Source organism: Microcaecilia unicolor, chromosome 13 (genome assembly GCF_901765095.1).
Source record: "Microcaecilia unicolor chromosome 13, aMicUni1.1, whole genome shotgun sequence".
NCBI classification, from domain to species: Eukaryota; Metazoa; Chordata; class Amphibia; order Gymnophiona; family Siphonopidae; genus Microcaecilia; species Microcaecilia unicolor.
Window position 1 is genome coordinate 1893679 of NC_044043.1, and position 14668 is coordinate 1908346.

Genomic DNA, 14668 nt, shown 5'->3' on the forward strand with positions numbered 1-14668 from the left:
TGTTGGAAGGTGGGGTCAAAATCCCCCACTTAGATATTGCATCCCCTTTGAATCTCTGTTGTCATATATCGGCTGTCAAACAGGTTCACCATAACTTGTACATTTTATAAAACTAAATTTCTAATTTTCCTTCCTTCCTTGTTTATTTTTAAAATATTAGTAGTGGGCTGACCTTCATTTCATGTTTCTGGTCCTTATGGGGTTGCCAGAGGGTGAGTGCATTTGAGTTGGGGGTTGGAGGAAACATGGAAGGGCATTTTTGATATGACATCCAAGTCCAATTGTAGACGTTTTGGCAAAAACGTCTAAAATTCTCATCCTGAACATAGCACAGAGCGCCTACAAAAAAAGAGGAGCACTATGATGCAAATCAATACAAAAAAAATAGAAACTTTGATTCCCTGAAAGGAAAAAATATTCCTAGATCAGTCCTATTAAGTTACACTATCCTGAGGGAAAACTCTCAGTAGACACTGAATAGAACTAAAGGGACATTTGGATAACTCTGTGGTTTTGCTTTGTGGACAGGTAACATTTCATGTTCGCACGATGAAGTGTGACAGTGACCGCACTGTGGTTGATGACAGCAAGCTGATTGGCAGGCCCCTGGAGATCATCATTGGAAACATGTTCAAACTGGACGTCTGGGAGATTCTACTCACATCCATGAGAATTGGAGAGGTTTCCGAATTCTGGTGTGATGTAACTGTGAGTACTGCAAAACATTCAGTGGATAGTTGCACTATCGCCATATCACACATTGCTATGCCTCACATTCAGAGCTTTTCAGAATGACTGCCCATCATATCTTGCATTATTGATTATCCCTTATGTGCCAGTACAACCTGCTCAATCTTTTAATGACCACCAATTGAAGTTCCCTACTCAAGCTCCAGCTCATCCTGAAGCTACAAGACAGTGAGTATTTTTTTTTTTGCTACACACCTGCATTATTTTTCTTACATTTGTACCCTGCGCTTTCCCACTCATAGCAGGCTCAATGCGGCTTACATATTATATACAAGTACTTATTTGTACCCGGGGCAATGGAGGGTCACAAGGAGCTGCCTGTGCCTGCAGTGGGAATCGAACCCAGTTCCCCAGGACCAAAGTCCACCACTCTAACCACTAGGCCACTCCTCCCTATCTCCTATATTGATGAGTGGAATGGGTATACAAGACTTTCAAGATCTCAATAAAAACATTTGCAGAAAGCATCTGTGATCTGAACATGAGATATACACATCGAGCAACGCAGAAGACTTCTGCACGGGTACTAGCTCACATGGAAGACACAGCTGCACATTGTATTAAAATGGATGTTGATGAGCTAATTTAGGTATTCCGTGCAATCCAAAGAGTCCGCAGTTCTTTGTTCATGTGGGTCTGGGCTAGCATGGAAAGTTTTGTGAAGAGGATTTCTTGTCAATCTTTCAAATTTAACTGCTGGTTTTGTCTTACTTTGCAAGTGGAAGGAAGCCCTTGCAAGCTTTAAAGGTAGATGGAAAGTAACAAACATGTGCGTGTGTTGGAACAAAATCAAAAGTGAAAGTGCATATTGGTGCTTACTACTACTTATTTCTATAGCGCTACTAGACGTACGCAGCGCTGTACACTTGAACATGAAGAGACAGTTCCTGCTTGACAGAGCTTACAATCTAATTTGGACACACAAACAGGACAAACAAGAGATAAGGAAATATTAAAGTGAGGATGATGAAATAAGGGTTCTGAACAAGTGAATAAGGGTTAGGAGTTAAAAACAGCATCAAAAAGGTGGGCTTTTAGCCTTGATTTGAAGATGGCCAGAGATGGAGCTTGACGTACCGGCTCAGGAAGTCTATTCCAGGCATATGGTGCAGCAAGATAAAAGGAACTGAGTCTGGAGTTAGCGATGGAGGAGAAGGGTGCAGATAAAGATTTATCCAGTGAACGGAGTTCCTGGGGAACACGCACATTAGTGCTTTCTTCTGCACCTAAATTTAATCCTTGCAAAAATTTTATGTGTAAACAGTTTTTTTCACGCTCATATTTTGTCAAGTGCTGACACTTCCAATTTCGTTTAGACATGCACTCAAGATGCTATGCTTATTGCAAAACCTTGTGTGCATACGCCCAGCGTATTTCCCCCATATTTGTCGCAGGTTTTCCACACATAAAATTTGCATGAAGCTTGCGTTCTGCAGTATTATGTTTGCGGTAGAAGCTCTACCGCAGGCCTTTCTTCATCAGCCACTGGCTGCGGACCTTTAAAGATGCTGCTATAGGTCCTCTATCTGTGCAATGGTTTTTTCTTGCTGCTCTTCATGTGAACGTGTATGCCTTTCCTATTTTTATGGCGCTCCTTTCTTATGACTCATTTTCAATTGTAAACTGCTTCGACCTGCTAATCAGAAGATTAGTGGTATAGCAAGTTTCAAATAATGAAATGAAATTTTGTATTAATAGTGCAAAACTCACGTTTTTGCTGCATTCAGTTTCAGAGAGAGAGATCACAATTTGTATTTTTTTGTGCTGTTATGCTGCCGTGATAACACATCCCAGTCATATCTTTCTTTGAATGAAGGTTGTTCAACTTGGTATACAGAGTAGCTCTTTCTTAACGCAGCTGTGAATTTATACCTACTAAACAGGTCAACGTTAAGGGCTAGATTCAGTAAAAGGCGTTCAAAAATCGGAGCACAAAATAATTTATTTATTTATCAATGTAATTATACCCCACATTATCCCCACAAACATGCAGGCTCAATGTGGCTTACAAAACCAGAGAGAGAGAGAGAGCTCTCTGGGTGATATCAGATACAAATTAGAATTGAAGAGCAAAAGTGCAAGAAAGAAAAGACACTTTAAATAGAACATTACAAAAGAATGGGTCAAACCAGAATCCATGTTTGCATGCTTGCAGGGGTCATAGTCCTCCATAGGTCCTGTAGAAAATGTGTTTGCAAACAGATGCGTTTTCAGTGCCTTGCGAAAGAGAAGGTAGTCACTCAGACTGGTTATGGCTCTGGGAAGTGCATTCCAGTTGTGCGCACTGATGAAGGGAAAGCTTGACGCCTGAATAGAGCCATGCTTACATCCTTTCCAGCTTGGGTAATGCGAGGTGAGATATAATCGAGATGTTGGGTCAGCATTTCTGGCAGGCAAGTCGAACGGTATTCTATAACGAGTGTTTCAGGATGGGTGTCCTTTTATAGAACAGCGCATAGCACTAGAATCTGTGCCCAACATTGGGCATATTTACACCAACTGAAACCAGGTGTAAATCCCAGCATGCAAGTTGAGTGCAGATCCCCTAAATTCTGTAACAGTGCATGCATTTTAAGGGAACACCCCTGATCCACCCATGTTCCTCCCATCGTTACACCCCTTTTTCAGATCCATGCAGAAACACTTAGGTGCTATTTATAACTGGCATGTAAGCGTAGTTCTGCAATGATCTGCTGCTTTTGGGCTGTTTCAGCACCTTGTTTTCGATATAATGTTTATTTGGACTTTCTATAACGCTTTACCTAATGCACAGATCCAGGCAGTTTAGAAATTCAAAATCATTTAATAGAAAATGGTAAAGAAGTACAATCTTGATACGAAAGAAAAAACATTACTCAACATAAGTATTTAATACCTAGGGAGTGAGGAAAAGGCAAGGACAAAAAAAGAGGGGTTGGATGAGGGACGGCAGGAAAAAGGGGGGGGGGGGGGAATAACGTAGAATTCCCTAGTTATCGGGAAGGGAAGTAGGCCAACCAAATCAATGATGTGGTCCAGAGGCGAGTTGCAACAGAACCGTGTTTCGGCACTGAAATGGCTGCTTCAGGGATCAGTGTATCTGATATTAGATATATGAAAACGCTTGAGTCTGAAGAGCAACAATAAAGCTTTCCAATGAGTCAAAATGCCAACACAGAATATGCACTGTAATGCGCGGGAATTTTAGTCATACTGAGGGCAGTTCTATAGCTGAATGCTTTCATTTAGGTGCTAGATTCCATTAAAGCATACTAGTGTAACCCAGTGTCATCACATCTAAATGTAGGTGCCTGCACTTATGCCATAAGTATATAGTACATAAGTGTTAGCATAGTAAAAGACCCTCTAAGAGTCTTTCAGGTGAACCTCAACTATTGGTATTAGAATGTTCTTTTGCCTATAGTTTGGACAGGAAGCCTACACAAGCCATTGAGAATTCTCTTTTTCATTTTTCTCTGAACATGGATTCTGTCTTCAAGAAGTTTCTTTTCCTTAGCACACAGGTTTATACCCAATTGTTTCTAAAAGTCTCCGTCGAATTGCCGAGGGGAAAGATCCAACAGACTGGCACATGCATACATGTGGATTGGCTAACATGTTTGCCTATCACACTCTGGGATATGACGACCTGGATGAGCTGCAAAAGCAACCACAGCCACTCATCTTTATTACTGAACTTCTAAAGGTATGGTTGGACAAAGGTCTTGAGGAAAGATAAACACTAGAAAAAGTTACGAAGGGAGGTGGTGAAAACTCTATCACTGTTTTTCAGAAGGAAATAAGACAAGCATCTATGATGGTTAAGAACATAAGAACAGCCATATTGGGTCAGACCAATGGTCCATCCAATGGCCAATCCAGGTCACAAGTGTCTGGCAGAAACATAATAAGTAGCACCATTCCACGCTACCAATCTCCATCTCCATCTCAATAGCAGGCTACGGAGTTTTCCTCCAGGAACTTGTCCACACCTTTTTAAAACCTAGACACGCTAACTGCCGTTAACTCATCCTCTAGCAATGGGTTCCAGAGCATAATTATTCTCTGAGTGAAAAAAAATATTTCCTCCTATTTGTTTTAAAAGTATTTCCATCAAATTTCATTGAGTGTCTCCTGGTCTTTTTACTTTTTGAAAGAATGAAAAATCGATTCATTTTTACCCGTTTTACACCACTCAGGATTTTATAGCCTTCAATCATATCCCCCCCTCTGCTGTCTCTTTTTCCAAGCTGAAGAGCCCTAACCTCTTCAGCCTTTCCTCATATAAGAGGAATTCCATCCTCTTCATCATTTTGGTCGCTCTTCTTTAAACCTTTTCTAATTCCACTATATCTTTTCTGAGATATGCCGACCAGAACTGAATGCAATACTCAAGGCAAGGTTGCACACGAGATAATTTGGGTGTGCAGTGTTATAGAATAGTGCATAGGCAGACCTATGTGTAGGACCTAATTAGAGGTAATTAAAAACATTAGTAACAATTAACCTCAATAATTGTTAACGGCTCATTAACAATTATTTTATTTTATTTATTTGTTACATTTGTATCCCACATTTTCCCACCTATTTACAGGCTCAATGTGGGTTACATAGTACCATAAAGGCATTTGCCAAGTCCAGTAGGGGACAAGTACAAAGGATGTTATGGTGGAATAGGGAAGATAAGATTCAGGCACGTGGGATTAAAGGTAAGGAGGGTTTGATAATGTCCAATACGATCTTTGGTAATGAAGTGTTGCAGAGTTGAGGCATTTAAGTTGGGTCAGGCGGGTATGCCTTTCTGAATAGATGAGTCTTTAATGATTTTCTGAATTTTAGGTGGATACAGGGTCCGTGTCCAAATTTGGGTGACCTTTATAGAGTAAATGCAAAAAAAACAGGATTCTAAGTTTTTACCGGACATTATTGATAATTAACATGCACTATTTGCAAATACCCATGCTAAGAATGAAAAGAAATGTGAATGAAATGGAAATCTGACAAAACATTTGTTAACTGAAACATCTTGTTTTGTGTGGTTAGGTAGAATCTCCAAGTACCTACAAAAAAGAATCCTGGGCCATGAATAATGAAGAAAAGATGAGAGCTGCACCCATTTTACATGGGGAAGGAAACCGACTTTTCAAATTAGGTCGATATGAGGATGCTATCAACAAATATCGACAAGCTGTCATCTGCCTGAAAAATATCCAGATCAAGGTAACTGCTGCCATTCCATTCTAAAAAAGTAAGAAAAGTCCGTGATTAATGCTTATATCAGCACTGATCTTTGACAGTGATGCTCAACCCACTCCGTGGGACATACCTGGCTAGTTGGGTTTTCAGGGTATGTATGAGATAGATGTGCATACAATGGAAAGCAGAAAATACAAATTTCTCTTATGCATATTCATGTGGACAACTTGAAAACAAACCTCCGAGGACTGGGATGAAAACTCCTGGTATCTGTTGATGCTTTTTATTCCCTCAAACACCGCTACCCCTTACTTTAAGATTTCTGAACCAGGAATACCCTGTACAATTTTTTTTTTCAAAGTCTAAGCTTGCTGTTTCTAGACATCATCATGTCGTCATTACTGATTGAGATGAGGGAAAGACAAAAAAAAAAAAGACTTAACCTTTCCTATTCCCCGCAGGAAGAAAAGAATCACATTTTGGGGGATAGAAGGTAATGCAGGCATAAAACTTTAAACGTGTAGTCTTTTAATGTTCCATTGAAAAAGCAAGTGGGGAAAGCATGTGGAGCATGGCTCATGTAATTCTTCCCAACCCCATTATGTATGTGGGTGAATGTATCTCTGCATTGCTTGTAGGTTGTTGGGTGTGGGGTTGTATGTATATAATGAGCTGGGTAAAGTTATTATGCTGTAAAAATGAAGATTTTATAAGTAGGGGAAGGGAGACAGAAGGAAAATGAAGACCCCCCCCCCCCCACACCTATAACTGGGTACCTCCATTTAGGCATCCCAGAGCTGTGTGGTGGGTATTTATTCTATAACAGAACCTAGGTGCCTAGATTCCAATATAGAATACTTGCATGCTTGTTAACATCCAATTAACAGCGCTGATTAGCTAGTTAGCCAATTAAGTTACAAGCACTGATGTAGAATATGCTTTGTTTTTTGCACAGAAATTAAGGTGCGATATATAGAATTGGGGGGTTATTTTACTTGGTTTCTATCTTTTTAATCATTATTATAAAGGTCTTTTTTAAGACCCATCAGTTATGTCACAAGATTGACAAGGCACAATATTGGAGATTTATAATCAACATAATATCTCAAGACTCATGAAGCAGGTCTCAGGCTGAAACACGGCACCGTGTCGAGTCTTTGCTCGATAAACGTTTTTAAGCTTTAAACCTGTTCTCTTCATTTCTGGAGTCTGTGGTCCACTTCCCACCCCCTTTCTTTGTCTTTATTATACCCCAGGGGTAGGCAACTCCGGTCCTCCAGAGCCGTAGGCAGGTCAGGTTTTCAGGATATCCACAATGAATATGCAGGAGATAGATTTGCAAGCACTGCCTCCATGGTATGCAAATCTATCTCCTGCATATTCATTGTGGATATCCTGAAAACCTGACCTGCCTGGGGCTCTCGAGGACCGGAGTTGCCTACCCCTGTACCCCTGGGATTAGAGTTCTCCACCTGGGTGGAATTCTACTGGTTATTTTATGCCCATATAAAAGTTTACATGGGATCAATCTCTATACCTTTATACACGTAGATAACAGCAAATTATGCATAGTCTTCTATGTGTAAAATGGGGGTTTACAAGGAGAAAGCATTTGCAAAATGCTCCTGGTTATATCTGCATTCTGCCTTCTTTAGACTAGTCCTGAGAATAATAAGTTCTGTGTCCAACATAAGCTTGTATTTCTGAATGCAAGATCATTCCACCCTTGTAAATAGATTTATGCAACGCAATCATATATACAATTGTTTGTCAAACCCTTCAGGCAAATATTTCATGGTAGACAGTGCATGATTTGTATTGTAATGGTAGCAAAGGCTGTAAGGTTTTATTGCAGTACAAGAGCTGATGTGCAGACAGAGGGTATCAAATGCAGATATGAATCTGCGTTCAATATTTCACTGCAGAAAATAAGAGGCCTGAGAAAGTGAAGCATAGCAAATATATTTTTAGTTAAGTTTTGCTTATGATTAAAAAAAAGGCTTATTAGGAGTGAGGTAAATAAATTCATAGAGGCACCAAAATAATAATAAAAATTATTGTGTTGATGACTGCATGTGGTGACTTAAGTTTTAATATTCATACAGAAGTACTATTAATAAATGACGATTATGACCAGCTTTGGAACAATTTACACTGCAAACAAATTTAATTTCTTCAGAAGCTCTGGGTTTCATTACATTTTCTCAACGAGATGGTGAGCTTCTATACGTCAAAATAAATCTACTTTAGGGTGCTTTCCTCAGATACGGCCCTCACGCCTGATCTATTCCTTACACATTGTGTTGGAGAAATTATAATTGACTAGTCTGCCTGTGTTCTTCCATTGTGTGGCTTCTCCATAACAGAGATTATGCAAATCATGCACCGTGGTGGTGTTGCTCATACAAAAAATGTCAATATCTTTCTATATCATTTCTAATAAGCTTTGATACATTCATTAATACTGTTAATTAAATAGCTGTAGACTATATGTAAAGTGCTTATTAACATCGATCCATGTAATGTCACTTTATTGGCTTGTAATAACTCAATGTAAGTAGCTGTTCATCATTTGACTGGCGTTTAAGAGAATGGTTATTCCTTACCTGTAAGCTGAGGGAGAAGGAGCAGGCTACTAGGACTTAATTCTACAAAGAGGATGTTGACCTCTGGGTGCTAGTTACATATGTAAATGTTTAGAATACTAGCACTTCACATGTATGTGTGCACAGAGCATAATTTTAGAACTGTTGTACAGAGTTTAATTACTCCTTGCCTTGATTATGCTAATGCGTTACTATTAGGACTTCAAAATACCCAGATTAAAGCACTACAAACAGCTCAAAATTCAGTAGCCAGGGTTCTGACAGGGACTAATTGGTTTACTTCCATTGCTTTCAATGGAAGCAAAAACCGGACTGGATCAATGTGTACTCCTTTTTCTGGAGCCATATGGTAACCCTAAGCAAACCCCCTGAATAGCATGCACTGACTGTGTATAATCTTACTCAAAATTGATCATTAATGCGCTTGGATGCACTTGTCTAGGAGAAGCCCTGGGAAGTATCATGGTTGAAACTGGAAAAGATGATCAATACCCTCATTTTAAACTACTGTCAGTGCCTGCTGAAACTGGAGCAGTACTACGAAGTATTGGAACACACTACGGACATCATTCAGCACCATCCTGGTATGGAGACAAGGGCAGATTCACCAAAAGGCAGGCTGGGCAAGTGCCTATAAGCAGCCACCTTACTGTGTGAATCACTTGGGGTAATTGTATAAAGAGGTGCTTAGATATAGACATGTGTAACTGAGTTCGATTCCCACTGCAGCCCCTTGTGACTCTGGCTAACTCACTTAACCCTCCATTGCCCCTGGTACAAAATAAGTACCTGAATATATGTAAACCGCTTTGAATGTAGTTGCAAAAAACCTCAGAAAGGCGGTATATCAAGTCCCATTTCCCTTATATAATACTGGTGTAAAGCCACATTTGAAGAAGTTCATAGGCAACCTTTGACATACTGAGTGCTCACTTCTATGGTGTAATGCATACATATCTTAGCAAATGTATTTATTTGTGCACCTGACATAAATATTATATTGCCAAAATATGTTGGGCATTGATTACAAGAATTAAATGGTAATGCAACATTAACACTAATATCAGAGGTTTCTCTTTTGATAACGTTACATACGTCTATGACCACTGATTCCCTATGTAGGTGATTCTGTTCTTGGACTGGGTAAGTTACACTGTACCATCTCACAAAGAGATCTCTGCGCCAGCTTCACCAGAGAAGCGCATTCAGTGAACTGCGGAATGCAAGGCATGGAAAATTATGACCTAAAAGACACTAAGTAGGTGACTGATTGCCAACACATAGGCAAATTTACCAAGAAAGCTCATATTCACATTCTGATTTAATGTCCCATGCGGCTAGGTTTACTAAAAAGCACTACTACATTAGCATGTGCCAAAAAACATTAACATGTGTTAGTGACGGGAGCCCCAAGTTCTGCAGTGGGACCTATTTACTAATGCACATTAATGTCATTACTGTGCATTAACGTGATAGGGAACTTTAGTTAATCTAGTCCTTGATGAGTACTCACAAAAATGACATAGTGTGAAGAGGCCAGGAAGAATGATTTTCAAATGCATTTTCTGGGACAAAATGGTCTGATTGAAAGCTGCCCTCCTCAAATATAGCTGAAATCGTGCAACAGTTCCACTATAAAAGCACTTTTAGCCAGGTTCAAAAAAGGCCTTTGTGGGACAGCCCAGTAGCTGTACACTACATAAGTATTGCCATACTGGGAAAGACCAAAGGTCCATCGAGCCCAGCATCCTGTTTCCAACAGTGGCCAATCCAGGTCACAAATACCTGGCAAGATCTCAAAAAAGTACAAAACATTCTATACTGCTTATCCCAGAAATAATGGTCTATGGACTTTTTCTTTAGGAAGCCGTCCAAACCTTTTTAAAACTCCGCTAAGCTAACTGCATTTACCACATTCTCTGGCAACGAAGTCCAGAGTTTAATTACACGTTTAGTGAAGAAAAAGTTTTTCCGATTCGTTTTAAATTTACTACATTGTAGCTTCATCGCATGCCCCCTAGTCCTAGTATTTTTGGAAAGCGTAAACAGACGCTTCACATCTACCCATTGCACTCCACTCATTATTTTATAGATCTCTATCATATCTCCCCTCAGCCGCCTTTTCTCCAAGCTGAAGAACCCTAGCCGCTTTAGCCTTTCATCATAGGGAAGTCGTCCCATCCCCTTTATCATTTTTGTCGCCCTTCTCTGCACCTTTTCTAATTCCACTATATCTTTGTTGAGATAGGCGACCAGAATTGAACACAATATTCGAGGTGTGGTCGCACCATGGAGCATTATAACATCCTCATTTTTGTTTTCCATTCCTTTCCTAATAATACCTAACATTCTATTTGCTTTCTTAGCCGCAGCAGCACACTGAGCAGAAGGTTTCAACGTATCATCAACGACGACCCCTAGATCCCTTTCTTGGTCTGTGACGTCTAACGTGGAACCTTGCATGACGTAGCTATAATTCGGGTTCCTCCTTCCCACATGCATCATGGGAAACAGCCACCAGGAGTGTGAAGTGTGCGGGCAGCTCACAGTGGCAGGCGAGTCGCGACGCAAACGATCTGATCCGACGCATTCTGTGGCACCCTCGTGGCATGCTAGTGGGAAGGTGGCGGGTGGCAACATAGCGCATGTGCATAGGCGCCGCATGGAAGTGCCGCGGGAAAATGGTGCCGCCACATGTGCACTTAGGTGCCTTTTTTATACAAATCTATTTGGGGGGAGTGACCGCTCCCCCTGCGCCCCCCCCTAGCTATGCCACTGCTTTTATTTAGTAACCATAACAAACCCAATTCTGTATCATTTAACAAGCCATCCCAAATTCTTAAACATGTCAATAACAATACAATAGCCCACCAGGTTAGATGGTCATGACCTAACCCAGTTAAGTTCAAATAAACCCCAGGTATGACCTCCGGTATCATCAAGTCATGCTTGCTCCTCAAGATCTATGGTGGGTGACACACAAGGATCCATCCTTGCCCCCCATATAGGGCCAGACTTAATGATCTCAATATGTATACTTTGGAAGAAAGGCGGGAGAAGGGAGATCTGATAGACACATGTAAATACCTACGTGGCATAAATGTACAGGAGGCAAATCCCTTTCAATTGAAAGGTAGCTCTGAAACGAGGGGGCATATGAAAGGGGACAGAAATACTTCTTCACGGAAAGGACTCCCAATGGAGGTGGTGGACATGAAAACAGTCTCTGAATTCAACAGAGTTTGGGACAAGTATATAGGATCTCCAAGGGAGAGGAAGGGATAGTAGGTGGCATGAATGGGCAGACTGGATAGGCCATTTGCTCATTATCTGCCTTTATTTGACTATGTTTACAGACCCAGATATTCAGAGTCGGGTCCTATCCAGGCACCGACACTGAAAATTACTACTACTACTATTTAGCATTTCTATAGCACTACAAGTCATACGCAGCGCTGCACAAACATAGAAGAAAGACAGTCCCTGCTCAAAGAGCTTACAATCTAATAGACAAAAAATAAATAAAGTAAGCAAATCAAATCAATTAATGTGAACGGGAGGGAAGAGAGGAGGGTAGGTGGAGGCGAGTGGTTACAAGTGGTTACGAGTCAAAAGCAATGTTAAAGAGGTGGGCTTTCAGTCTAGATTTAAAGGTGGCCAAGGATGGGGCAAGACTGAGGCCCCTTTTTACTAAGGCACGCTGACGTTTTTAGCGCACGCTAAAATTGTAAGGCGCGCTGTTAGAGACACCCATAGGAATGTATTGGCGTTTCTAATGTTTAGCGCGCTAAAAATGTGAGCGCACCTTAATAAAAGGGGGCCTGAGTCTTTGGTGGGGCATGCTGTTACAGCTGATATTCAGTTCTGTAACCACATTACTAACTGGGCAAAGTTAGGACTGATATTTAAGTGGTCCTACTTGGCTGGTTAACTATGTGGGCACTGGCAGAGAACATCGTAGATGTCCGCATAACTTCTGGCTCCACCCAGATTTTGCAATGGACCATCCTGGCACTATCCGGGGAGTGCTACGGTGGCCAGAGGGACTAATAAGCAACACTGCCCTGGCAAATGCCACTGAATGTCCCTTCCTGAGCTTCTCCTGCCTGCTTAAATAATTTTGAATATTGAAAACCTAGTTTTCTCATTGCAATAGATTCTATTAGCACAACACTTGTGCCTTATCTGAAGAGTACAGTTTCATTTGGTAAACTTCTGATCTCATTTATTCATTTGTCTGGCATTAACCTTGTATAATCTGCATAATCACATTTCTGGAGTGCTCTGACTCATTCCAGTGTTGCTTAATGCTTGAATCAAGAATTTAACTTTTTTTTAAAGATGTATCTGTAGCTCACATCATATTTGTAGAAGAATCTTCATCCATTTGATTCTCTCTCTCTCCCCTCTAGGTCTTGTTAAAGCCTTCTACATTCGGGCCAAAGCCAATGCTGAAGTCTGGAATGAGGCTGAAGCCAAGGCCGATTTTAAGAAGGTCATAGAGCTGGATCCCGACATGACAAGAGCGGTGAAGAAAGAACTGAAACTGCTTGATCACAAAATGCAAGAAAAGAACAGTGAAGACAAACTCCGCTACAAAAACCTGTTTCTCTAGGAAATACTAACAGCATTTAGAATAAAAGTCAAATGCCTGCCAAGAGTTTACAGAAGCAGGATTTGCCCCCTGACTAGGCCTAGCTCTTTGTCCCCTTCACTAAGCACTAGACTACTCTTCCACTTTCTTAGGTAACTAGCATCAGCAAGCTTATATTCACAGCCTGGTCCACATCCAAGATCGTCAGTTGAGGTTGTCTTAACCAGTCCAAGTATCCAATTCTTCTCACCATATCAATCATTCCTAGATCAAACTCTCCAGTCAGCGGCACAACTAAACAGGTCTCAAGTTCTGGGAGCATCTCTGTTTCTAGTAATCCTTTCTCTAATCCTATGGATCAGTCAGGTTCTCCAGGGGTGAGCTGAATGGTTCTTCCTGTAGTATGCAGGAATTTTTGTAGCGCCGGTGTGTACTCGGTGGTAATCAGAAACCTGCCTTTTACCCGCTGCAGAAAAAGGGGGCATCGGCTTGCGTCAAAACCATGTGCTGACGCCAGCACAGGCCCCCTTTTGCTACAGCTTTGTAAAAGGAACCCACGTAAGTAAAAGCCAGCAGACAAGTTGTAAAGGACAGCTATTTACTGACCTAACTTTGTACAGTTGTGACTAACATTTGGGAGTTATTCTCCTTTTATCGGAGTACTGCACAATGAACCAAGGGCGATGTACTACTACTACTTATTTCTATAGCGCTACTATACATACGCAGCGCTGTACACTTGAACATGAAGAGACAGTCCCTGCTCGACAGAGCTTACAATCTAATTAGGACAGACAGAACAAATAAGGGATAAGGACAAAGAGTAGCAAGATTCCGTGCAGAATCCTAAAGAGTAGCAAGATTCCGGAATCCCATAGTAGCAAGATTCCGTGCAGAATCCTAAAGAGTAGTAAGATTCCAGAATCCCAAGACTACTACTACTACATATCATTTCTAAAGCACTACTAGACGTACGCAGCACTGTACACTTGAACATGAAGAGACAGTCCCTGCTCAACAGAGCCTACAATCTAATTAGGACAGACAAACAGAACAAACAAGAGACAAGGGAATATTATATTATATAGAGCCCGCCTTGGTGGTAATATGTGGGATATAAATGTTCACAATAAATAAATAAATAAAATTAAAGTGAGGATGATAAAGTAAGGGTTCCGAACAAGTGAACAAGGGTTAGGAGTTAAAAGCAGCATTAAAAAGGTGTAGACCCAGTAACATACAAAATGTAACCAAGACTTCACTTCATCCTTGGTTAAGAAGCTTTATCTCTGCAGCAGACGAATAACTGTTTTGGTTCTGCAGATAAAAACAGAGTCAGCATTTCTTTTCAATCTGTCGCCAGTAAGAGTCCATTACCATCAACGGCCTGACTGATCATGCTTTTTGCTTTCTGCTAAGCGCAAAAATGAAAGAAATCAAACTATAAATTCATTATAGTCGTAACTTAAAACTTGCAAAACAGTCAAATCAGCTCGATTGTAGCAATGGCAAATGAGTATTGACTGTGAAGATTAGTGGCATT

General features: G+C 40.7%; 2 protein-coding genes across 3 annotated transcripts in view; one reads left to right on the forward strand and one right to left on the reverse strand.

Moving 5' to 3' along the window:
* PIMREG (PICALM interacting mitotic regulator) overlaps positions 1-14668 on the reverse strand; it is a 79271-nt gene that overhangs the window by 61389 nt on the left and 3214 nt on the right. The gene's annotated exons all lie outside the window — the stretch shown is intronic.
* Positions 533-13415, forward strand: AIPL1 (aryl hydrocarbon receptor interacting protein like 1). The gene is made up of 5 exons (XM_030222575.1): positions 533-708; positions 4247-4435; positions 5773-5949; positions 8974-9115; positions 12944-13415. Exons 1-5 carry the CDS (start codon positions 550-552, stop codon positions 13144-13146), a joined length of 870 nt encoding a protein of 289 aa, XP_030078435.1. The 5' UTR covers positions 533-549; the 3' UTR covers positions 13147-13415.